Genomic DNA, 27,996 nt, shown 5'->3' with positions numbered 1-27,996 from the left:
AACCAACGAGAGAACACAGATAATGTTGCTACCTAAAAGTTTGATAATAGGTGGATTCACTCTAATATCAAAACTGACAATACCCTATTGAAACTAGCAAACAATAATTTTCTAGGTCATACATGTGTAAGACGGAGACAACACAATATGCGGGTTAGACGTCCTCTTAAGAAATAATTCATTAACAAAGCTATCTTAATTTATTTAAATTCTAAATTACAATAAATATCATTGGGTTCTAACATATTATCTAAAATTATAAAGTCAATTTAACAGCTAAATAAATTATGTATAAAAATGTTTATAATTTGAGTTTATAATCCATATGAGCTCAGAATAATTAATTCTGAAGTGATTTTATTAATATTAATGCAGGTAATTAGTTAAATTATAAAATCCACTTAAAATTAACTTATAATTTATACTTAGAAACTAAGAAATTTGAAAAATATTAAACTACCTATTTTAAAGAAAAAATAAATTAAAATTTTGAATAATTTATGAAAGATGTGTAGGTAATATGTATTATGGAGCTGGCATTTTCATCTTTTTGTCTTCATCTTTTTTGTCATCAATCTCAATCATTGAAGATGAAGGTAGAGGTTCAACATCTGTATTGCTCACTTTCATCTATAACAAATATTAAAAATAACAGAATTTTTGTGAATGAAACAGAAGTACGATTATAAAAAAACAAAAACTAATGAATTGAGATAACAGTAATTTGATAAAACTATTGAAATTATCAATTTACCAATAGTAAAAATGAATTTTTTCAAATTATCAGTTAAGAAAATATTGAATAAAATAAATATAGAATGAAACATTGAAGCAATATTGGTTAGTTTCATAGGTCATCAACACCACAACATAGAACTAAAATTAATTTTTATTAGATTTTTAATAATTGTAAAATAAAAACAAAAGAAATCAATTAATAATAACAAAAAAAAAAGATAAAACCACTGCTATACAGATTTGTGATGAATAGCCATCAAAAAGAATTTATATACTCGTAAATTAATTCTTACCGAATTCAAGAGAGTATTTATTTATTTATTACTAATATACGGGTTACTATTTTAACATCAAAGTAACAATACAATAACAACGAATTTAATAGTAGAATATTCTAAATAAATAATATATATATTCCAATAACAAAATGAACAATATTATAACAATATAACATTAAAACAAATCATCGCCAAATGAGAGGTACTCATTAACGAGTAACATTATATGTCTTATGTAATAAATATAAGCTCATTTAATAAATAATTTATGTTGACTTTAGGAATTTGGAAGGTATATAGAAAACAAGATTATGCGAAGGGGCTTTAATATTTATTCAAGATAACATAATATGAAGAATCAATTTTTCTGTATTCAGCAAGAGTCAGGCAGGTTAAGAACATTGTGATTCCGTTCTGCAATGAGCACACCTCCTCTAAAAGTACAATTGCTAGTTAGAGAAATCTATCACTTTGTAAAAACATATAATTGTATAAGCCAAGTTCATTACCAAAAAAAAGAATTGCAAAATTTAGGATTTCAATTAATATAGGAAAATTGTGAAGATATTGTAATACAATGAAATGAATATGGCAAAGTCTAGGAAATTGTGACAAAAATGATCTAAAAATTTTTAAATACCAAGTATAAAATGAATTATTTACATTTAGTTTTAATATAATATGATCATATATTTATGAAAAGTAGGTATCTATATAAAATGTATAATCCCTATTATATAACAGTCTCATATTAATGAATAATGATCAATACGGTATATTAATAAAAAAAATCAAGACAATATTCAAAATAAATGAAAACAGCTATAAACAAATTGAATAATATTTAGAATCAATGTTAGATTTATATGTACATGAAAAACAAAGTATGTAAGAAAGTTACGATCTACTATACAGTAGGTAACAAGTGGATCACTGTAATGTATGGTGTTTAATCTGAATTTATAGATATTATATCATTGTTGATATAAAACAATTCTGAGCAAAGGCGGTTTGTCAACTTTTGATATTTTATATTATGATAATATTGTTATTACTACTACTGTAGCTAGTAGATTAAATTAATATTATTTGCATATTATCATATTTGTAAACAATTAAGTACTTTAAATGTTTCAAGAACAAACCCACAAATATTATTTTAAAATTACAATTTAACTAAAATTGTTATTTTTGGTTAATTGATTAATAATTAATCAAATATGAAATATGATAATCAAATATGAACTTTAAAAAAATATATGAAAAACTGTGTTTAATTTAATTTTTTAATCAAAAAAAAATGAATCATTTACTACCTTTTTTTACATTTTTAATCCTAAGCTATACAATTTTAATGTTTTATACAATTTTAAGTACTAAATAATTTGTAAATTTTATCAAAATTTGAAATTTAAATTCCTTTGATGAAATAAAAATCAAGCATATTATGTAATTTTAATATTTTTCAATTGCTGTTGTAACAATTTATCTGGAATTTGGTCTTAAATTTTCAACTTTATTAACAAAATAAATACAATTTTTTATAAAAAAAAAAGACTAAAAATTTATAACTTAAATGACGATTAATATTTTAATCTAACTTTTTTGTAGACGAATAAAGCATAAAAATTTAAAAATAAATCTGTGTAACATTAAAAATGTATTAAGAATTGAATATAAAATCTAGAAAATGTATAATAATTATACTAAATTGATACCTAATTTTAATATTTAAAATCAATTAATATTATACACAGTAAAACTCAATTTACCAGATAATATCTCGGAAAAAATATAGATATTAAATTATACCTATATGTGTCTATAACACTTTTGGTGGTTCAAAGACTAAATTATATATAGGTTTCACTGTGTTATGTAATATTCTAAAAATATAAATATCAGTGTAAAAATGTATTATACACAAGATATAAAATTGATTGTATTTTTTTATATAACCTAAATGATTTTTAATTATAATTTAATTAAACTAGATTTTAAGTTTTAGAAAATTTTAGTTATCAAAAAACATTACTTAATAAATGCATCTATATTCAATTAAACGATACATGGTTAAATCTTACCGTTTCTTCATAATCATTGAAAGTTGTAAGTATAGCTCTAGGATTGTTGGGATTATTAGCTTTCAGAAATTCATCGCAGACCTTCATTATATTTAGTGCATCTGTAGTTGTAAGCATGTTATTTTTTTGCAATTCATTATATTTTGAACAAATATTTTTTATGTAAGTATTCATGCCCATTTGTAACATGTCTCTAAATAAAAAATTTGATAAATTAAGTCAGTTATTTCTATACAGTATTATAACCAAAATATTATGATGTAATATACAATCTAATAGCACTGCGTTCTCCATAAAAGCCATTAGATTTTATGGAACATATGTCACAATTATCAATGCACTCCATTTTGTCATCTCCAAAATATTCAGAAAGAAATCTGTGTCTACACCTATATTTTAATACACAAATATTAAATAAATAGTAACATTATGTACAATTTATAAGTATACCAATATTATACATGGGCGGATAGGCCATTTTTAGCCTACCAGAAAATTTTATAAAGGGGCCCCCACATGAAAAAAAATTTAATAATACATGATATTAAAGAGCCCCATTACCGAAATACAAAGGTGGGTCCATCAGGAAATGCCCGGTAGCCCGGTAGGCCTATCCGCCCATGATATTATAAATATAATATTAAATAATATCATACTTTAAACCTTCACAAAAATCTTTCATATATCGAGAATGAAGAAACACAAGAAAACTTTTTGCTGCATTTTGAGCTTGTTCAATTGAATCAACTGAATTGACTGCAGCAGCCAACATAGATTCATTTTTTGAATTATAGTATGATGTTGCTCGCCTTGTTAAGTAAATTCGACATCGTGCTGGGTTACCGTCCTTTCCAGCTTGACCTGATTCATAATAATATGCAGAAATACTAGACGGCAAACCCCAATGTACTACTAATTTTATATTTGCTCTATTAATTTCCATTCCAGAAACGCTAGTTACAGTAAGAAATTGATAATGTCCTTTCATAAACGAGTCTTTAACAGCATTACGATCAACTTCCTCTAGTCCTGTTTAAAATAAAAATAGTTTGTAGAATATTTGAATTAAATGAAACATATTAAATGTAAAGGTATTTACCAGCATGATAAGCAGCAATTGAAATACCATTTTGTTTTAGATCTTTGGCTAATTTTTCAGTAACCTCTCGCGTCTTACAAAATATTAATCCAGAAGGTTTTTCTGAGTCTGGCTAAAATGAACATGTTAGTATTAGCAAATGTGAATTGTAAAAATAAAATGCTTACTCCAGGATTTGCATTTTCTACAGTTGAATAATTTTCAATGAAGATCTTTAAATGAGTAACTGAAACTCCATTAATATCATCTTGTACTACATCATAAAATAGATTCGGTCTATAGCTCGGAATCGAAAATCTTATAGAAGTCTTAGGATCATCTTTAATGTATAAAACCCTCCTCAAAAAATCAATTACCTAGTTATAACATATTATAATATGTTATTTAAAAATAAAATGAACAGGTTACATTAAAAATATTTAATATTTCAACATCTACATCAACGCCAGCTGTTGCTGTTGCCACAACCCATGGTATATCCTTATATTTTTTTCTTAACATGCCCAGTGTTTGATACTCATAATTCTTTTGACCATAAATCCATTGGTTTTCAGAGTGAGTTTCATCGACGACAATATATGATAGATTGTTAGTTTGTACTAAGTGAGACAATAATTGCTGAAAATAAAATACAATTAATTATTATTATTATTATTTATTTAATATAGTGTTATATTGACTGACTTTGAAGGCCGGAGTTGAAGCTTGATCAGTAGTCACATAAAGAAAGTGGCTTTTTCTAAATTCAGATTGTAAATCACCATAAATACGCATTTTTTCACTGTCAGATGTTAATGTAGAAATAACTTCAGTGTGAATTCCCAAATTCCTCAAGGTATTAACTTGGTCCTACAAAAACAATAGGTACTCATTACCTACTTATATACTAACATATTTAATACAATAGATTGTTGTCATGAAATCAACTTTTACCATTATTCGTGCAACGAGAGGAATAATCACTACAGTCATTTTCTTCAAATATATTAAAGAGGGCAATTGATAGCATATTGTCCTGCCATAACCACTCGGAAACGACACGATAACATCAATATTTCCTTCAAACACCAATTAATACACACCATTTTAAAAAACCATAAATGAAATAGGTACCTAAATTGTGTAGACCAATCACAAAATACATTTTACTACTGTACTTACTTTTCAATATTTTTAAGATAGCATCCTTCTGCATTTCGTTCTTAAATTCTGAATGATGAAAATAATTACGCAAGTATTTTAACAGTGATTCGATGTCCATATTGTTCATGTCAATAATGTTCCAACGCCTAGTGGGTAACAATTTTTTAGTAATAAATTATAATAATATACATCATTGTCTATATAGACAATGATCTATATTGTACAATCGTTGTTAGACCGTCCAATATTTTATATCATTACAATGTAACTGAGTATTTGTGTAAAGGAAAGGTATTCAAAAAATCAAAATAAGCAAATCTCCTACAACAGTTCAGCAATCGATATTCAATATCAATATGAAAGACTGACAACTAACCTTACTAATACTAAATTACTAACCCTGAACCCTCAGCTCTGTTTAACTTTTAACTATTGATCGAAGCGCTCATGTAAGGCATAACAATGGCAGGTCATGGTGTAAGGGTACTAAGGTGTAACTTTGGTAATGATAGTGGTGATAAGTTAATATTTTTTTTATATATATATAGTAGTAGCATACGTAAACCATACAGTGTATACCATTGACGAAGCGGGGAGCGTGTATGACCGGCGGAGTTGAGTAGTGGAGTGACGGAAAATTGCGTTACCAGTGATGCCATCACAAGTACCATGAATAATATTGTTCACATATTATATTTTTCATTCGACATAATATTTGTCTTACAATATTTCAACCTTGACCAAATACAATATCATTAACGACCATGTTTTGTCATGATTTCACCCATAATCCTTATATTATTAGGCACCCGGGAATAGGGCCACAATTCGCCTTTTTCTCCAAAGGTAGACGATAATTGGGCCACTAAAATTTTATATTTGTTACAGGTGGCCCGGTAATTAGGCCACTTTTTATTACTACATTTATTTTTTGACTAACTTTATGGACCTTGTTGTATATTAAATTAGTTAAATCTGTATGGAAATATGTAAAAAAAATATTAATTATTTGACATATTGTATTTTTATTTATTAAGTAAAAATAATTATAGTTAATATAAACGTTATAATTTTATTCATATTAATAGTATATTTGTGTGCTATACTTTTATGGCCTAATCTCCGGGTACATTTTAAAAATATAGATTTAATTTGTGGCCCAATCTGGGTAGTAAAATGTAAATAAATATTTTATATGAAACAGGTAGTTAAAATGTGGCCCAATTCACAAAAAAAAGCCCCTCATAAGGATTTCTGTTTGTTAAAAGAAAAATATACCAATAAAAAAATACCCGATGAAAGCATTTTGCGTAAAAATTACGTGAATGATATTTGTGTAAAAATTATGAGCAAAATCAGTTCTAATATATTTCTGGACTCAAAATATGGGGTTTAGTGGATAAATCAACCGACGTTCAAGGTATGTACATCGCCAACGTCATTAAAGGTGCATATAGGAAGCATTGGCGTATTTACAGGGGGGGGGGGGGGTCCATAGGGTCCGGACCCTTCCCTCTTGGCTCCATAAATACGTATCTAAACGTCTAATATATTATTATATTCTGTGCTAAGTGCAAATATATGTTGTATCTTTTTTTTTTTCCATATTAAATCACTACATGGAGGCCGAACTGTTTTCACATTGCTTAGCCCCCATGCAGCATCGTTTATTTATAAAGATAAATATTTACACATCGAATTAGTCATAACAGTTTAGAGATACCCCTTCCTCAGCAAGCTGGTGTATATGCGAATACCCCTATCCTGTTATGACTTTACAAAGTTATACATCTATGGATAGGGATAAGCGGGGTTGGACCCCCTCACAGCAATTTATATACAATTATAAAATATTTGTTCTTTCATCGTAGTCTTCTCGGGCCGCCACCCTGGACATATATATGTTGTACCTAAAGTTGTAACCATATAAAATATCATTTTTTTATGTAATCGGGGAAAAAAATGATATCATAAATTATTGTTATGCATGGTCACAGATATATACATATAATAGATACAATGTTGATACACGATGTCTCGTCAGTCGTCAGTCAGTTGGAAATCGATAAGAGTATATTATTATCTTTGGCTGTTAACTTACTGGGCTACTTGGGGGAACAACTATAGAGTAATAATTATAGAGTAGTTACTAGTATATTTTACATATTTTTTGCCTTTGGAATGCTTGTGTGTAAACAACTACAGAAAGAACGGATAGATTTAAAAAATACTTCAAGTACCATTGAATTATTAGTTAATACTTTAAAAGAAATGAGCAGGGGCGCATCAAGGGGGGGGGGGCAAAAGGAGCAGATGCTCCAGGCGGCAGGGGCGTCCAAATATTTAAGGGCGGCAAAAAAAAGTCGATAATGTTGTTTGTAATATAATAAAAAAAAAATATTTAGTAGAATAAATATTAATTATTTTAGTTTAAGAATTTACGATGTCAATTGTCGGAATATTTATATAATATCGTAATGGAATCTAATATTAGGTACTTATTAATTGGGAGAGAACGCTGTTTTTAGACCTTGTTTTCGTAATACCTAGTATTTGACGTATTAATCGTACAATTTTTATTTTAATCACTATTCACTATATATATATATATATATATATATATATAGATATGTTATAACCGCCGGGACACGGAGCTACCCGCATTCGATATTGTCATGTACCATTGTACCTACTACTGCAATACTGCAAATCTGTACTAAAAATCAAGGGTTATAAAGAAGAAAAGACATTTTGATGATTCAAATTCTGTAGATACTATACATCGTGGAGATGATAAAATGAAGAATGATACTTTTTATGTTATAATTGACACTTTATCTTCAAATTTATGTGAAAGGAAAAAAGCATATATAAATGTCCATTCAAATTTTGGATTCTTAAGTAGTTTAACTAATTTAGATTCTTTGACACTACGCAAAAAGGCATTGCATATTGTAAATATATACAACCAAGATATAGATACATCATTTATTGAAGAAATAGTCCAATTTAAAAAAATTGCTATTTCATTTTCAAAAGAAGATTTAACAATAAACGGTTTATTCCAAAAACTATCCAACTCCCCTTTGGCATTAACTTTTCCAAATGTTTTAATTGTCTTAAGAATATATGCATGTATGCCATGTTCTAATGCAAGTGGTGAGCGATCATTTTCTGTCCTTAAAAGAATTAAAAATTACCTACGATCAACACTTTCACAAGACAAAACTTCTTCCTTGACGCTATTATGTATTGAAAATGATATTCTTAGAAATATAGAATGGTCTGATATTATTCAAACATTTTTATCTGTAAAAATTCGCAAGAAAAACTTTAAATAAAGCAAACAATAATAATAATAATAATTTAAAGACATGATGTATTTATTTGTGTATTTTAATTTCCTATCATTTGTATCTATAGTATATATTTATACAAGAAATCACAAAAGTTTTGAACTTTGTAAATTTTTAGGATAAGTAATGTTATTGTTATATAATATTTAAAATTTTTAACATAGTATACCTATTTCCTTGGTCGTTTATCATTACAATAATGCATAGCTAGGTATAGAATATACCAGATACCAAGAGACATGAGTTTGAAATTAATAATGATATGTAGACATGTAGTATATGTAATAATGTATTAATATGTATAAATTGTATCTGGTTCATGTGTTTAAATATATAGTATAAGACAATAGGAAGAGTAGATGACTAATTATTAGGTAAGCATAAAGTTTTTTGTAAGTATTAATGTTTGTTCGAGCGTAGCGAGAAAATTTTTTTTTGGTTATTTACTTGTAAAAAAGGCGTATACTGAATTAGGGGCGTCATATTTATGTTTGCTCCCCCATACATTGTCCCTTAATACGGCCCTGGAAATGAGACAGGATGCAGAAAAAGAATTTCACATTTTATTTGAGAAACTAAAAGTATATGATTTGAGTTTTGAAGTAATTCATTGTTGAGTATTAATAATATATAATTAACTTTTAATATCTTAATAGAATTTATCAAATGTTATTGACACAGAAGTAGGTAATTAAAAAACGCACAGCAATAAAACAAACAAATAGAGCGAATCCTCAAGTATCTTCTGTAGAAGATTATATTATAGAGTGACAGTGTTTATGCCATTTATTGACAATTTTATCAACCAACTTACAACTCGATTTTTAAATCATAAATCCGTTTTTGAAGGTAATAAGTATATTGATTTATCTAGGTTAGTATAAAAATCGGTAATAAATATTATGTTTTGTATATTAATATAGAGTTTGAATGTTTATTAACGACCACATTTTCTGATGCTGAAAAAATAGCGTTTGATAATTTAGTTAAATTTTACTTACCACCAGTAGAACATGATAATGCCTAGGTATATGGAAATTAAAAATAGCCGGTCAAGGGGTTAACATCAAAAGTGGGTTAGAAGCACTTTTGAGTTGCCTCTTGATTGACTTTACCAATATTAATTTTTTAATCAAAATATTATGCACATTACCGGTGTCGACAGCAACGCCCGAAAGATCTTTTTCAACCTTTTTAAGGTTGAAAACTTATCTAAGATCTACAATAATGAACAAATTAAACTTTTAATTATTTTGAAAAATATTTGATATCTACTATATAACAATATAACTTATTTGTACTTAATTTTTAATTTTATTATTATGTAGATGAGGCTAAATGGACTGGCTATGATGTCCATTCATCGTGACATAGGTACATATAAATGTAGAGGAAATAATAAACGAAATGGCTCTAAGTCCCAGAAAATTAGCTTTTATATTATAAAGGTTTTTTTATACTATTAAAAATAAATGATTAACAACAAAATGAATTTATGTTATTAATTCATATTGTAATAAATTTATTGAATTCTTATACAAAAAAATAAAAATTTGGTAAATTAATTAAATAAATCGTAATTGGGGGGTGTGGGGGGCTTCTCCCCCACGGATCTGTAGTATGAAAATTGTCTGGACCCTCCCCATGTCAAGTTTCTAGATACGCCACTGATAGGAAGTGGGTAAACCGGGACAAGTTTATCTTTTAAACTCAGAAGAAACACTAAAAAAGTCGTTTATAGTACAGTGTGATAATTTATTTTTAGTAAATACCTTTTTTTTAGAAACAAAACAAGAAAATTTTGAATAAAAAGTTGTAAAATTTGGTAAAATTATTTGTAGATTCTTGTAAAAAATAGAAGAACCAACAAATTACTGGATTTCCAATGATAAGAATTTGATTTTTTATTTTTTTTTATAATCTACCTATTTTAAACCTATCTAATAAAATTGTTTTATAATATTAGTATATTACTTAATCTATTTCATAAAATAATTTATTAATATTGTTTTTAATATTATTGATAAAAAAAATGTTTTATTGTAATTTTAGGGTTTTTATCATAATGCATTTTTCATTACATTCTTAGTGTAGTTAACTTCCGTGTCCTATTAATGAGTAAATTATTAAAGCAATGAAAACAAATTATGTTTAGATAGGTACTCGGGAGTTTTCAATGGGGGGGGGGGGGGGTTGAACATTTTGTTTTTTATCACTGGGACTTTGTCACCTTCTTTTAAAAAATATTCTTACTTACCTATCTAATCTTACAGTTCTTAACAGATAATGCATGTAATCGTTGTATATGCATGTTGACATCAGTGTTGTGCCATAACTAAATTTATCTAGATAGGTTATCTAGATAAACACTTAATATCTTTATCTTATCTAGATAAAAAATAAAATTGACATCTAAATTTCATCTAGATAAAATTTAGAGCCATCTAGATAAATTATCTAGATAATTCACTAAGTCCTAATTACTAATAACTAATAAGTAATAACTATTCTACAATATTATCATTTTCAAATTTTCAATATAATATAAACAACTAGGTAAATAAGAAATTTCATTTGTAATACTATATTTGGTTCTAAAATAGTTTTACATAGCATTTATTAATTATGAAAAATTACGATTTATTACGTATACCTAATACCTATACACATGGGAGATGGAAATTATTTATAATTTTATAATACGGTCAATACGGGAAATCTCAAGCCCACATTACGAAATACGAATGTCGATCAAGGGACTAGGCAGCTGCTGCGCGGTGGTTACCGATCGACGATCGCGGATGGTTTATAAATACTAAAATACAGAAATAATTGTTAATAAGAAAATATCAATAGTATAATGTCTAATAATACGCTGTATACCTACAAAAATTTATCGTTCCCTATCGATTACCACAAAATTATTTATAAATTATGCTATTGTCACTAATCATGTACTATAAATAATAATTATTACCAGACCCCGATTATACGAATTTGTATGGGTATGCTATATTGTACAACAAAATAATTAACTGGTGTGAGATATCCTTCTCGTATTGTACGCAGCGCACACTCGTCCTCAACTTGTTCAGTGTTCCTGTTTCCTATAGTTTTTATAGTTTTGTCTATGACTTAATTTTATTGGAGAAATATTTTATATTTTGTAATGGATCGTTTCTTGATTCAATCATTACCCAACACTAAAAGAATTCGTCTACAAACGGATGAAAACGTTGATGATCCGATAACTGGTACAGACGTTTCACCAACATCGTCGACCGAAAATGTACCGCATCATTCAAAATTTCAATATTTATTTGTTGAATTTTACAAATTGGTGTCGATCAATGGTGATAAAATAATAGCATCTTGTGTTAACTGTCATAAAAACATAAGTGCGTCAACTAAGTCGAGTGGCAATTTGTTAAGTCATATTAAAGTAAGTTTTTTAAACAATTTCTTTTAAATCCAAACATTGTGGTTAATTTTTTATTGGTAACAATAATAAATAATAAAATATCACAATTTACAAGGAGTCAAGGTATATCTAAATATTAAGAACAATTAACAAAATGTCAAAGTGTATCATAATATTTTATGTTTATGATTTAGGTACCTAGTTCCCACCTATAATTATAACAATTACCTACATAAAATTATGAATTAATGTTCTTAAAATAACTTGTTTATAACTTCAACATCCATTATTAATTCCAAAAGTTGAAATAGCCAGAAGTAAGAAAAATTCAAATTTTATTCAAACCAAACTTGTTGATGTTCGTCCAAAAAAAATTAATAAAGACATGGTAATTATTAATTCAGATTTTTTCTAATTTATTTGTCCTAAAATAATCAACAGTATCAAACCAATAGGAATTTGTGGTTATTTTTACTGTAGTTCACTAGGCTAGGCATTAACGAATTAAAAGTTAAAACGTTAAGTTAATTAACTCGTTCCTTTTTTTCAAATTAACTTTTAACTTAATAAGTTATTTTATTTTAAGATTAACATGTTAACATTAAGTTAATTTTATTCGAAAACATCTAAATTAAGTTAATTTTTGTCCAAAGAATAATACAAATTTTTTAATAAGGGTTTTAGAAAAGTAGGTTTTTTGATAGTTAATAATTTGATGTATCATTTTAAATTTCTCCAGGAATTTTCACGAGCGTAAAGAAAAACTATCTATCTAATAAACATTGTTATGTCGGGAATTTTTTATTTTGCAAATTAGAAAATTTTAACTTAAAACTAAGTTAAGTTACTTTTCTTTCAAAGTTAATGTTTAACTTAACAAGTTGACAAAAACAAATAGGAGTAATTTGTAACTTAACGAGTTAAAAAGAAACGTTAACTTGCCCAGCCTTGGTAGTTTAATACTCAGGCAGGCACTACCTATATCACAGAATACAGATTACAAAAAACAAATTTTAATTTTATCTAATCTGTGATAATATTTTATTAACCTTACTTAATTACTTAATTAGTTACCTAATACCTCAGTTTTTAAAGATGCATTTTAATACATTTTTTTCTATGTCATATCATAATTATTAAATCAATATACTAGTCTTTTTAATTACTTTAAAGAATATTATACATATTTTATTTATTATTTTGATATAGTTTTTATTGTACTAGTTGAATGATGAATAGAAACAAAAAAATTAACTAATTAAATTATGTTTACAAATAGAATTCTTTAAAATTTAAAATAATACAATACACACACCACTATGAGACATTTTCTAATAATTATAGTTTTTATTTTATACTGTGCTTTAGACATTAGATTTATTTTATAGAACTACTACAATATTTGTAAAATTTTTAGTATCCCTGACTATCAATTGTTTTTTGGTATAAGTTTTATAATATATTAGGTACTGGAATAATTATAAAATATTTAATAAGTAATCATTTTATATATGTAACCAACTAATAACTCAAGTTAAAATGAATAATTATTGATAATAAATTATATTCCTCCTAACCTAACTCATAATATATGAACAAATAGCCTTTATTTTTAGTAATTTAACAAATAATATAATTCCTATTATCATTCATATTCACTTATTCATTTATTGGAATATTATTTATTATATACATTTAAAATTACCTTTATTTTAATAAGAAAAACAATTTTTTTGTATTATTTAATTTTTATCTAAAGTTATGCTCAAAGTACTTATATTATTAACTAATATACTTCCTGAATTTTACACTGTACTTGAAAAATAGATTTTTTTTTATAGTTTTATTCCATAAAACATATCATTATGAAGATTATGCTCTTTTTACAAAATACCTCCAAAATGTAAACCATTTAAGTGTTAGATAATACTTTTTTAGTGTGTTAATTGTTGTTATTTCATTTTTAGGTGAAGGATTTAGTGTTTGAATATATTGTAAATGAAATGCGCCCATTAAGAACTTGTGAAAAAAAAAATTTCAAAAGATTAATTGTAGGACTTACTGGATCAAATGATGATATTGTTCCAAGTAGAAAACAGTTATCAAAACAATTGGATTTAAAATATGAACTATACGTTTCAATGCTAACCAATTTAGTTGCAAAACATGACTATATTTGTGCAACAGCTGATATATGGAGTGCCAATAATTGAAGTTACATGGGTATATACTATTTCTTATGCACATTATTAATATTGATTATTTTATAATTTATTATAGTTTATTTGTAGGAATGACTTGTCACGTCATAGACGAAGAAACATATTTTTGCCAATCATATGTCATTGGTTGTATACGCATAAAAGGAAGCCACAACTATCAAAATATTACTGAGGTTATGATAGAAATTACAAAAACTTACAAAATTGATCTATCAAAAGTAACACATATTGTCACAGATAATGCTTCTAACTTTGGTAAGGCATTCAGAGTATTCTCTTCTCTTCCACCTCATGAAGAAGCAAGTACAAGTGATGTGGGAAATTTTGATGAAAATAGTTCAGAGAGTTCAAATTTTGATAGTGAATCTGACTGCTCAGACTTGGATTCAGAAAGAGTTAATTTGAATAATTTGTTAAATTTGGAATCAAACCTAGTCAACAATGGTAGTTTTTTTTTACCTCAGCATATGCTATGTTGTGCACATACTTTAAACTTGATTGCAGCCAGCGATATATCTAAAATTTCTAATAATGATTACAACAAAATTTCTAAGTCAACTTTTAATAAATTAACACACTTCTGGAATTTAGCTAGTAGAAGTACAGCAGCATCAGACACAATATATGACATTTGCAAGTGTAAGTTCCCAGTTCCTGTGGTAACTAGATGGAATTCATTGTATGAAGCAACACAAAAAATTTCTAATCATAAAACTAATGTATGTATATTATTTGAAAAATTACATTTGCCTAAATTAAAAGTTAGTGAGTGGGCATTCATTGAAGAATATTGCAACGTAATGAAACCATTAGCTTTTTCCTTGGATAAATTACAGGGTGAAAAGAACAGCTTCTTAGGTTATGTTGCCCCCACGCTTTTAGTTTTAAGAAAATTGTTAATACAGTCAAACCAGTTAACATATTGTAAACCGTTAAGCCTCGCAATTGTGTCTAGTCTCGAAAAACGATTTAGTTTTTTATATAACTTAAGTGAACCAAAAAGTAAAAGTTTTATAATAGCATCAATCAGTCATCCAAAATTCAAAATGGATTGGGTACCTGTTCGGTATAAAGATCTTTGTAAAAAAGTATTTAACGATGAATGCAATTTGATGTCTTCTTTAGTTACTACAAATTCTGACTCTGCAGATGACAGTGATAATATGAGTGATAAAGAGTTTTATAGTAATGTATGTGATCAAAGTTCAAATAATTATTCTTCAGATGAAGAAATAAATGTACAAGTATTAAAATATTTAAATTCAAAAAAAAAAGAACTACAAATGTTAAATAATTATCCTATAGTTAAAAAAATATTTTTGAAGTACAACAAACCCTTCCATCATCAGCACCTGTAGAAAGATTATTTAGTGGTGCTGTTCAAGTTTTGACTTCAAGGAGAAATCGTCTTGGTGATATAACATTTAATAAATTATTGTGTTGCCGATCTAAACAATAAATTTATTATTATTTTTAATATGTTTATGTATATTCGCAAAAGAAAGCATTTTTATACTTTGTTAATATGTTATTTTAATCTTACTATAAAATAATTCATAAATTTTTTTTAATATAATATATTAATATGTTTGTATACTGTTTTTATATTTATATAAATAAATTATAATGTTATAAACACCTATGTTGTTTAACGATATTTTTATATTTGTACACAAGACAGGAAAATCCCAATAAAAACTAATTTCAAGTTTTAAAAAACTTATCTTAAACTAAAGTTGGTATAATATTATATTATAACTAGAACTGAGTATGAGTATGAGCACAAGGTGGTGTATTAATTTTTAAAATTTATAAATATGTATTATTATTTATTACATTCAATAATTAATAATTATAGTGAATTTGAATTTACTTCAACTTCGTAGAAAATATGGATATATTAAAACATTTCACCTATCTATTAATTAGGTAGATATCACTTCACATAATCACATGTATTGTTTTATATTTATTATTTATATTAAGTTTAATGGGAGTGAAAATAAAGAGTATTAAAATTAAATACAGATGCGTGTAACAAGATACTTTTTTTTGCATTATTGAGAATATATATATATATTTTTTTACTTGTTTGGAATATTGTAATAAAAATACAGTCATTTTAATTTTCAAATAATATTATAAATTTAAATATTGAGATAATACTAAGTAATTGTATACCAAGGTAACTAGATAAAAATTATTTTATCTATCTATATCTAGATAAATTCAATTTCTACAGTATCTATCTATAGCTAGATAAATTTAAGTTTAGATATCTTATCTATATCTAGATATTTAACTTTTATCTAAGCACAACACTGGTTGACATACAATTTAAACATATATTGTTTATTTTTGATTATTTTATATATAGGGGAGAGGTGGTCACAGTGAGACACTAAAAATTATTTTTTAAATATTGTTTTTGTTTTAAGTGATAATCCTTCAACAGCGTTATGGTTTTATTCTAAATATTATTGAGCATTAAAAAACATATTACTTAATACATTCTAAAATTTAACGAAATTTCAACCTATAGAAATTTTTTTAACAAATTTAAAAATAATTAATTGTGTTTTTGTACAATTAAAAAAATGTAGGTTTTCACTTTGTTTATTTCAATAGTTTTAAAAATTAAATAAAAATCATAACCTAATATCAATTTATTATGATCACAATTTATTTCAACAGTCTTGTTTTAGACTTAACTGATGTTGGGTACAGCGAGACAACAGTATTTATTTGTCTCACTGTATACCGATCTATTATTTTGCAGATTTTTTATTATTCTCGTATGAATATTTATGATAAACAATTGTACATATAACTAAATTGTGCACAAGAAAAATTTAATTTATACATACCTTAAAATACGTAACTTTGAATAAAATTCGATACCAAAATTGAAAAAAACAAAGTTCACATTTTCACGTTTTGATAATAAAAAATAATAATATTATGATAAGATGATAGTATCATTTTTGACCTGAACTTACTAATAGAGTAATAGCACAGAATATATGAAATATTTCATATATTCTGTGCTAATAGCACGGATATAGATACTAGTATCTATATAATAGTTAACCATTATGTTTATTATGATTTTATGAATCTTCTGGATTCTCCATCTGATGGTTCAATTAGTCGACTTATATTTAATGGATCGCTTTGTCCTGTGTCTCACTGTGGCCACCTCTCCCCTAAGCACGAATGCACAAGACTACATAGGATTAGTGAGGTCATGGGGGAGGTTCAAACCCCACTAATCTCCCCTTGAGTACGCCCCAGGATAGGTACAAAAAAAGTTGTTGTATGTAGACATTTCTAGAGAATAAAGCAGTATGTACCTACAATGGTCAATGATATACTGCTTATTTCATAGGTAAAATAATTTTTCAATGGACATACTGCATAAATAGTATTAAATACCTATTACCTAGTATTTAATTATCATGCCTAAAACAAATGTATAGTATAACAACTTTATCTTTTAAAAATTAATGGTTATTGTTTAACTATAAAATTGTTTTATGTGATATAAGTCCATTGAAAAGACTGAAATAGTTATCTATATATTTATTCAAAACTGTTTTTTTTTATATAATATATTTATTTTTTAATTTAAATATTGTAATTTACTAAATGAACAAACAAAATTTAATTTTTATTAATATACCTATTTTATTTATTAGTATGATATTTCAATAGGCGCATTGCATACACAAACTAGGTATTAGGTTTAAATTTAATTGATAGTTAACATTTATATTATTATTTCATTATATTAAATTTAAATTCTCATAAATGTGTATTATAATAAAAAGTATATTTATGGAAATACTTCATACTGTAAAGTTTTTTATTCTTTTTATACTAAATAATAATAGATAAAAAAGCAATTGGTACCTATATTCTAAGATGCCTGTACACTGTAGAGAGAAATACAGGTAGTTAGATCGGTCTAGCTAGAGTGCACTAGAAGTGTATTTACACTATACCGAAATAATGTGCTCTAAATAGAGCAGTCTATGAGAGCGCATAGATCAAATCAACCTAGATAAGTCTACGGCCCGAGTACATTAGTCAGATTTTATAGACAAGATAGTTGTCATTGAGAGAGCATTTGGGCTAGTTGAATAGTTGATAACAATATTTTTTCGTACGAAAAATGACGGATCTCAAACGCGTTGTAGCTGTAATTATAGTATGTAGTTTGATTAATGAAAAACAGGAAATAAAAACGAAGAGGTTGTAGGTAAGAAATTGTATATCAAAAAAAGATAACAAAGGAATTTTGCCTTTACCTGCCTGTCTATATATTCCTGCAGTGTACAATTCTACAGTGCAGGAGACGATTCAAGAAGCTTAATTAGTTGATTGGTTTTTTGCTTGTCCCATACAACTGCGGCCATTGTACAAATAATTCAAAACAAAATATATATTATTTATACAAAACAAAAAAACAATAATCGAAAACACTGTTGATAATTAATTTAAATATCTCCACTTGCTATATTTGGTCTTTTCAAGTGAACAAATAGATATAGACTGATCTAGCTATTGTGTAGAATCTCCGTGTACATTGTAGATTTTTGTTTAGCCTATTTAGTCTACCTAGACCCTAGAGAGGCAACCGCTAGAGTACTCTAGATCTTGTGCACACTTCTAGACTAAATGTAGAGAGCTCTAGCTAGATTAACTCTACGAGAAAAAATCTACAGTGTACAAGCACATGAAAAAAAAACTAAAAATAATGAACAAAGTACAAAAAAACACTTTCAAAAATAAGAATGCCCACGACTAATAAGAAATAAAAAGTGTGTAAAAATACTGATTTGATGGAGATAAACTCATTTTCCTAACAATTTAATTTTTGGACATCCTGATCCACTAGAAAGGCAGTAGAAGTACTTTGTGTTATTATTATATGTAGGTTGAGTGATATTTAGTAAAATACTAAAATATAACGTAACAATTTTTTAATTGACTTACATCTAATATTATTTTCTTATTATAATTAAGATTGTTTTCTTATTAGTTTACAAACATTACGACCCATCAAAAATATTTCGCGACCCATAGATTGGGAAACATTGCTTTAATCTATTATATTTATTATTTAATCGATGACAACACACACCATGAAGTATTTACTTCTTTATTGATTACAATCAACAGGGAATTCTAAAGTTGTTATTGTTATTAATAATTATATATAATATAATAATGTAATAATATGATTATTAATTATTGTATATAATGATTATATTACAATATTGTCGTATATGCCGATTACAGAAGTACACAAAAATTTAACAAATAAACAAATAATATGAATTTAAAGAGCACTTTATTTAGACACTGACGTCCAGTGGTCACCACACTCTGACTTTGACACTAGTAGCTATATAAGTGGTAACCGAGTTACCTCCAACTGACCTCTTTTCTGTCTTAATACATAGTTTATATATTAGTTATACAATAGAATACTATCATCATCGATTTATGTTTTAGCCTAGTTAGTAGTTACATTTTGCTTATGATTAAACTATATTAAATTGTTATTTTATTTCATGATTGTTGTATTATCCTAGTTGCATGTATTCATATGTTTGTGGAATATACCAGTGGCGCCGAAGTCCTAAAAATCTAGTAGGGCGAAAAATATTTCAAGAGGCCCAACATCTTAATATCGGAAAAAATGGCATACCGTGGAGAGGAAAATGGTCAATATGGAGCGGCCCTATCTTAAATTTTCAAAATATGTCGGGCCATGGCCCAACCTTAATATAGGGTTCGGCGCCACTGGAATATACATTGTTTTGGTTTGCAATCTATTACTTATAATTGTTCTCTTAATCTAATTTGTATGTATTAACATTTCTTATTACTATATCCTTTTAAGTCTTAACTTATACTAGTATTAAATGCTTAATACAACATTATAAAAGTTCTAGATACAATAATTGTAAGGAAAACAAGTGACAATGCAAATTACGGTAGTTGAAATATAAAATATAAACAAAAATAATACAATATGCATTTAAATGTATGAACTAATCGAATTATAAACTAATATGTTACCTTTTAGTTTTTATAAAACAAACTAAATGCAGCTTAAAAATAAAATATTTTGCAGTTCAGTTAGCTTACAAATTATAATAGATACATAACAAAATTAAATAAAACTAATCATCATTTAGATTACAAAAATTTTAAATTATACCAATATGAAAAGTTATCAGTGTAGTTAAATATTTACAAATTTTCAAAAAACAAATTAATGTAAGCTTAGATTATAAGCCATATTTCAATCACCTCAATGGACTTGGGCTTAATTTCAGATGCAGATAGTTCATCTTCTCGGATTTTATGACTTTTTTTACTCTTATAACATAACACCTATTGTAAAAAAATATAACTATAATTTTTAATTAAAAATTGAGTTTAAATGAATAGGTATACAGTAATCGCTGCTTATCAGACTCACAGATATAAGGTTTAGTCGTTTATTAGATTCAAAACCTGGAACGATTCTGATGTACACAAATACAGTAGAGCCTCGATAGTCCGGACGAATTCAGACCGAGCATCGTCCGGATTATCGATTTTTCCGGATTACCGGCGGTTTTTCAAAATTACCTATATTCAAATAATTAGTAAGATTTTATTTTTAATTTCACTATTATTATGTACCCACATAGGTACATGTATTAGTCTTTACTAGGAACAGTAGGTAATAAAAATGACGAAATTGTATTTGTCGATAACAATATTTTATAGATTAATTGTGTTGCGGGAATTCTCGTAAAATTAATTTACGAACAAAATGGAATTTAGCCGTCCGGATTACCGCGTTCACCGGATTATCGGGGGTCCGGACTATCGAGGCTCTACTGTACATTAAAATAATTCTGTTATAAGACTCAAATTTTGTAAGATAAATCGTAGAAAATAAATTTTTCTGTCGGTTATTATTGATTTCTAATCATGCTAAATATTATATCAGTGATTTTAAACTGGTGAGTTGCAACCCAAATTTGGGTTACATAAGTAATACACTAATACAAATGGATTTCTAAAATTATAAATAATAAATTATGAATTTAAATAAGATATGATTGGATTGAATACCCATTTACAGCAGATACAATGACAGTTAAAATGTTTACTAATATATAAAATCAATTATTTGAGCTTAATTTTTATCCCAAACTTAAATTAATGTTTATTATGAAACTTCTTTAGAAATGTTTTAAGCACACTTGGGCACGTGAACTTAGGTACTCAAAACTAGCTGCTGAAGCATTTCTTTTTTTTGTGTGACCAGCAAAGTTGACTAAGTTTATGAAAATTGTTTTACAAAACAGAGAGCCGTGAATCAAAAAGTTTAAAGACAACTGCCATTCCATAAGTATATCATGTATCTATGACAAATGTTATCACATTTCAAATTTATTGCAATTATTATTGTGTATGTATGTAGCATGTAGGCACTATAATATGTAATATTATTTAATATATGAAAGTAGCAAAATTAAGTTAATAGGTAATTTATTACAATTTTTGTTGGTTTTTTTCTGACTTCGCCCATAACAATCAATCTGTTGACAGTTTCAAGATTTAATCTGTGATAGTTTTAATGCATGTCTTATAAGCAAAGTTTAGTGTATTACCAGTGGTCAATTCAGAGGAGGGACACATGGGCACGTGCCCCTTTGTTAGTTTTTTATTGACAATTTTTGTATGTAACTACGAGTATCATATTACAAAGGAAAAAATTAGTTAATAAGAATAATACTGCCAGCTATTAATTATTGCACCTAATCATTATTTGCATTTAAACTGATAAAACAAGATTTATAGCTTAAGTGTCTTATTTATTCCTATTTATAATTAAAACCATTAGATATTAATTAAAATTAAAATTATAGAATTTATATATGTCCAGTATAAAAACATCAAAGATCCAACCCTGTACATTACCTAGTATGTATTTAATTATAATATTTATTACTTAATATATTAAATTCTAAAAAACAATTGATTTTAAATTTAATTTATAGTATAATCTAAAATTATGAAATATGTTTACCTAACTTCATAAATAAAATATAAATTTAGTTACATTTAGTTGTTTAGTATAATACTTGAGTTTTCTTTCAATTTCTGCTCATATTTTGTATTCCTTTTGTTTCTATCATTTTCAGCTATCCGTCTAAACGAGTCAATAAACAGCAATACAATAGTATAATAATAAATTATTAAACTTATGTACATAATAATCATGGATGTCTACAGATATTGTTCAAGGGAGGGTTAAATTTATTTAAAAAATAAATGAATAATGTTTTATACATTTTATGCTTACATTTTAAAAGTAATTTATGTTTACTAAATTGGCACATTAAAGATAATACTTTGGAAAACAAATTTAAAATTCAAGAGGGGGACAAGTGCCCTGTCTTGCTCCCTTCTGGGGACGTCTATGATAATTATTATAGATAGTACTTTTATGTTATAATAAATTAATTAATTACCATTATTATAGTTTTTTCAAGCTTTAAGGAGATTTAAGTAACCTAAATATACTATTTCTGCTATAATTGTTGGCATATCTAATGGCTGTAACAAATAAATTTATGTATATAAATGTATTAGAGCTCTCGAATTAAGAATCACTTGTATTTTATTCACTAGTAAGAACACTAAGAACTTAAACTTAAAAACCTATGAATTTAATCCAGATGTAATTAATTAGTAAATCAGAAATTATTATTTACTTCACGTGTTCTTAAAAAATTTAAATAAAATAAATATAAATAATATATATATATATTTGTTATAATCGTTAAATTTTTATAAAATTTTTAAAAAAGATATGTTAATAATTTCTGTAAAAAACTAAAAATATTTATACCTACTACCTATTCTAAAAATATTTATTTCATTAAAATTATTACCGTACAATGATGATATAACTATAGTTATAGGTTTAGTAGCAAAATTATTGGAGTTATAATTTTTGTTATAATTATTGCATTCTAAATTATTAGTTTTCTGTGGATATACTGTTCATAATAAATAATTTATAGCCAATCACCACTATGTAGAAATTAGAAAACCATCAGAAGATACTAAAAAAATTTAAAATGTAATAATAAAAGCATGATCTAATAACAAAATTCACAAACGGTGAGTTAAAGTGTAATTAAATTCACAGATTAAAGTGAATTTATCTAGACATGAAATGCAAACCTTTAATTTATACAGTATGTTTCCTTTTAAAGGTAACACTAAATAATTCTGTCCAGTGACATCGGATTAATATACGGATTTCGGGAGGGGATAGGGAATACATAAATACACATTTCTTGATGATTTTTACATTTTTAGATCTATCCGTGTGCGCATGCAATACAACTTGCATTTTTTTAAATGGCAACAGGTGTTTTGAATACCAAATTCGGATAGACCGATTTTTTTAAAGTCGATTTGGTCCTTTTTACCATAGCTCTAAAATCAAAATTGACAAAATGGCAACCAGTCAAAGTTTCGATTTAAATGATTTAATAATATCTGCAAACCTACGGATACAAAAATAATAAATACAATTTCATAATAATTCATAAAATTCTAGTATGATTGGTGAAAAATTCAATAATATTAATCAAAACTTTGACTGGTTGCCATTTAGTCAATTTTGATTTTAGAGCTATGGTAAAAAGGACCAAATCGACTTAAAAAAATTCGGTCTATCCGAATTTGGTATTCAAAACACCTGTTGCCATTTATAAAAATGCAAGTTGTATTGCGCATGAGCACACGGATAGATCTAAAAATGTAAAAATCATCAAGAAACGTGTATTTATGTATTCCCTATCCCCTCCCGAAATCCGCATATTAATCCAATGTCACTGGACAGAATTATTTAGTGTTACCTTTAAAAGGAAACACACTGTATATAATATGAGATAGGGATTTAGGGATACTATCTAATGAAACATATACCTACTACATTTACATGCACGATTAAGGGCTGTTTGATCATGCATCATGTAAACGCTTTAAAGCGTTCTTAATAACATGAACTCTTTAAATGTAGCTTAACCAAATTAAATCAGTTTGATAAATAAAATCGACCGTATTTTTGCACATTTAAATGAAACAATCACTTTTATTTTGGTATAAGTAATAATTATGGATAGGTAGGTACCTAACTGAATACACATTATTCAGATTTTATTTTTATAAATAAATGAATTATATACCTATTATTCTCTTTACGCATTACGTAATATTTCGTTTTAAGTACCTAATAAAGAACTTAATATGAAATATGAATTCTTAAATAAAAATATGCCGTTGGAGTTCTGCAGGAATAGCCACATTAGTAGCTTCTGTAAAAGAAAGCAATATTATGAAACTGCTTAATGGGAAACAATTTAGGAACGCAGATGTAAACAACAAAACTGATTTTCTAATGAAATTTAAAATAGAATAATATATATATTTTTATAAATTTATTTTCCTGACTTCCAGATTTATGAAATTGTGAGGTTGGATTTAGAAAAAATTGGTTCTTCAAAAACTGTTACTATCTCGGTTATGATTGAAAAAGAGTTAGACGGAGTTTTAGGAACGCGACCATCTACCTGCCAACTTGATTTTGGAATAGACTCGACCAAAGAAGATGGTCGGGATATTTCTTTTGTTTTGGAGTAAAAGAGGCTTCCAAATAATTTACTGACAAATCTAAAATTAAAATAGTGTTTTCATAGTTAAAATAATGCATTTCGTAACAAAATATTTTTATATTTATATCTATTTTAATTTGGTTAGGCTTAGGTTATTTTTATTTATATTATAAAATAATTAATATATTATATTTTATATACATTATAAATATGGCTCAAAAGTTATTGCATTTGTATGTTTTTTGGGGGCTATTTCATTTATAACAAATATTTTCCAACATCACAAATTTATAACTATATGTTTTTATAATCATACTCAATAGAAATAGCATGCTATCAATTCTATTAAAATATGATTAAATTACTATACAGGGTGACTTTTTTTTATCAAACAACACTAATTATTTAAAAAAAGTATTGAATTTTTCAAAATATTTTTTACATAGTTTCAAGTTGTTAAAAAACCAACGTTTTTATTAAAAAATTATTTTGAAAAAAGTCAATACTTTTTAAAATAATGAGTGTTGTTTGATAAAAGAATCACCCTGTATAAAATTTGAATTTAGTAAAAAAAATGTGCATATTTGTAGATTTTAATCAAAGAAGGGCATGCATATTTAGCACAGTTTAAGCGCATTAAGTACCAAGCCTTAATTATAAAGTATTCTAAATTCTTGTAAAATTATAGTAAACTTAATGAAACAAAATAATAATACTAATAAGTAATAATAATTCAATAATACTTTTCAAATTTAATCATAAATTTAAAAAAAAATACATTCAGTAGGTACCAATAGAAAAATAATTATCAAAAAATATGTCTTAATATTATAGGACCTATGTATTATAATATGCCAATATAATAATATGTCTATATGTGACTTAAATTCAACTGTAGACTTAATGTTATCTTAAGCCCATTTATTTTATTGCATTTATACAATATCTCTTTAGTTCAATTAAATATTTGAATAAAAACAACAAAATTGATAACTGATATTGGTATAGCATTTCAACAAAATAAATGATACCATAAACAAGTGAATTTGTCATATTTAATAATATAATTTATATTATTATAAATTAATAATAACCTAACGAATAAATAATAAGTAAAATATTATAAAACCATTAGTACTAATAGGTAGGGTTAGGATGCTTATGACCTTAAAAACACTATAAAATGCATGCGAGTGTACACAATAAATATCAAAATATGCGCCCTTAAAAAAATTAAACATGTCATTTTAACATTTTATTTCTAATCCAAAATGTATTTTAAATTAATTTACAACTTTTTTTATAACTTTAAACTTAAATACAAATATATAAAAATATGATATTTTGAAATTAAAAACATAGGTACTTGCAGCAAATTAATATTTAATTAAGTAAGTAATAAAGATAAGTTAATTATATACTACGGGTTTCATATTTTCTCATTTTCGTTAAATGTGAAACAGAATGTGCCTACCTATGGGTTTTTATTGAGGTTTATATTGTATTTAAGTTATTTTTTGGCCAAATATGCATTTATTCATAAAAATCTCTAAATATGCAAAAATATGCTAAATAAAATTGAATGTATTTGATTCTATATCACACAAAACAAATTTATAACTTGGTTTGCAATGTGCACGACTAAAAGAAAAAATATGCAAAAGTCATAAACATCCTAATCCTAGTAATATGCGACTCTTGACTATTAACAAAATGTATGAATAACAAACTGGCCAAAGCTTAATATTTTGATCAACATACTATTTGCTTTAATATGACAAATTTTTAATTGTCTAGCAGCTTATAATATTCCAAGTGATAAATTATAGACAGCAAAAGAAATACAAAACCTGTTTCTGTAAAATTTTAAATACTAGTAGTATTAGATCACTTTGATTATGGCCTAAAAACCAATGTTAAGTTATCACAAGTTAGCACTAAAATAAGTAATTTAATTTATCAAAAATATTAAGTCCCTTTTTTAATTATCGTCATCTAAATTGTTTGTAAATTATGTGTTTATTCTGTATAAGAAAAATGAAAATATTATAATGAACTTGACATTTCTTGATGCATCTATATATTATACATACCTTCTCTGTAATTGTACAACAATCTAACATATTATGGCGAAATGAATCCAATAACCAATTGTAATGTTGAAATAAGTATTAAGACACTGATGAAACATAATACTTGATCAGCCAATAGGTGATATAAAACAGTTACTTTCGACTGCTTGAAATTGTGTGAAGAATACATTTTAATACATTTCTAAAACAACACAAAAATAAGTAATACGTATTTAATATTTATATCTTAAATTTCACTCTAATTAAAAATTGACGTACCAGGAAACCAGGAATAAATTCTTTCGAAATAAACTAACCACAAAATAAATATAATTACCATCCCGATAATAAAACCATAATCTCTAAAAAATGATCCAAACATGATTAAATATTTAAATCTTTTATATTTTTTTTCTGCAAAAAGTAGATACTTATTATAAATATATTAATACTTATAGTCAAATGTTATTAAACTGTGTACCTAACCACAAATCACGATTAAGAAATTAATAATAAAAATAATAAACATGTTTATTCAAGATGTTATACATAAGAATATGTTCATTGTGTAAAATCTTGGAACTAATGTTAACAATATATTTTTTAAGGTTATTCAGTTATTGCTTTATAATAGATAATACATAATGAATAAGACGTTAGACCACGTTATCCCAAAAGAACACATAACGGTAATCGTATTGTAAAACTTGGTTACCCTACGTTATTATTATGATTATTGATAGTACCCATTCAATGGGGTTACACTAATACTACGAAAATCTGTTACTCCGATATTATACTACTCCGATTAATAAATGAAGATTGACACCTATGCAACTGCTACGACAATCGTTGCTCCGATTATCAATAACAACGATAT

General features: G+C 26.1%; 1 protein-coding gene and 1 pseudogene across 2 annotated transcripts; one reads left to right on the top strand and one right to left on the bottom strand.

The window, feature by feature from the left end:
• Positions 1-2: 2 nt before the first annotated feature.
• LOC107161305 (ATP-dependent DNA helicase Q5-like) lies at positions 3-27,551 on the bottom strand. Of its 2 annotated transcripts, XM_089215866.1 has the most exons (12): positions 27,396-27,551; positions 27,138-27,318; positions 5,361-5,488; positions 5,133-5,257; positions 4,884-5,048; positions 4,638-4,817; positions 4,367-4,555; positions 4,200-4,311; positions 3,757-4,129; positions 3,370-3,489; positions 3,101-3,293; positions 3-630 (listed from the first exon to the last, which is right to left on the bottom strand). In XM_089215866.1, exons 3-12 carry the CDS (start codon positions 5,467-5,469, stop codon positions 526-528), a joined length of 1,671 nt encoding a protein of 556 aa, XP_089071992.1. In that variant the 5' UTR covers positions 5,470-5,488; positions 27,138-27,318; positions 27,396-27,551; the 3' UTR covers positions 3-525. The 2 variants fall into 2 exon arrangements, with proteins under 2 accessions (XP_089071992.1, XP_089071993.1); XM_089215867.1 differs by lacking the exons at positions 27,138-27,318; positions 27,396-27,551 and adding an exon at positions 5,742-5,818.
• LOC149060922 (uncharacterized) lies at positions 11,859-15,838 on the top strand (annotated as a pseudogene).
• Positions 27,552-27,996: the final 445 nt, after the last annotated feature.

The sequence above is a fragment of the Diuraphis noxia genome, unplaced genomic scaffold (assembly GCF_037042655.1).
Source record: "Diuraphis noxia isolate RWA-SAM2 unplaced genomic scaffold, SU_Dnox_SAM2 contig0001, whole genome shotgun sequence".
Classification (NCBI taxonomy): domain Eukaryota; kingdom Metazoa; phylum Arthropoda; class Insecta; order Hemiptera; family Aphididae; genus Diuraphis; species Diuraphis noxia.
This window is presented reverse-complemented; position numbering and strand designations above follow the sequence as displayed.

Coding starts and splice junctions, on each gene's coding strand:
- LOC107161305 (XM_089215866.1), bottom strand. CDS start 5,469: ATGAACAATATGGACATCGAATCACTGTTAAAATACTTGCGTAATTAT. Junction 4,818..4,883: donor CTTCAACTCCGGCCTTCAAA/GTCAGTCAATAT, acceptor TTTTATTTTCAG/CAATTATTGTCTCACTTAGT. Junction 4,556..4,637: donor CAGCAACAGCTGGCGTTGAT/GTAGATGTTGAA, acceptor TGTTATAACTAG/GTAATTGATTTTTTGAGGAG.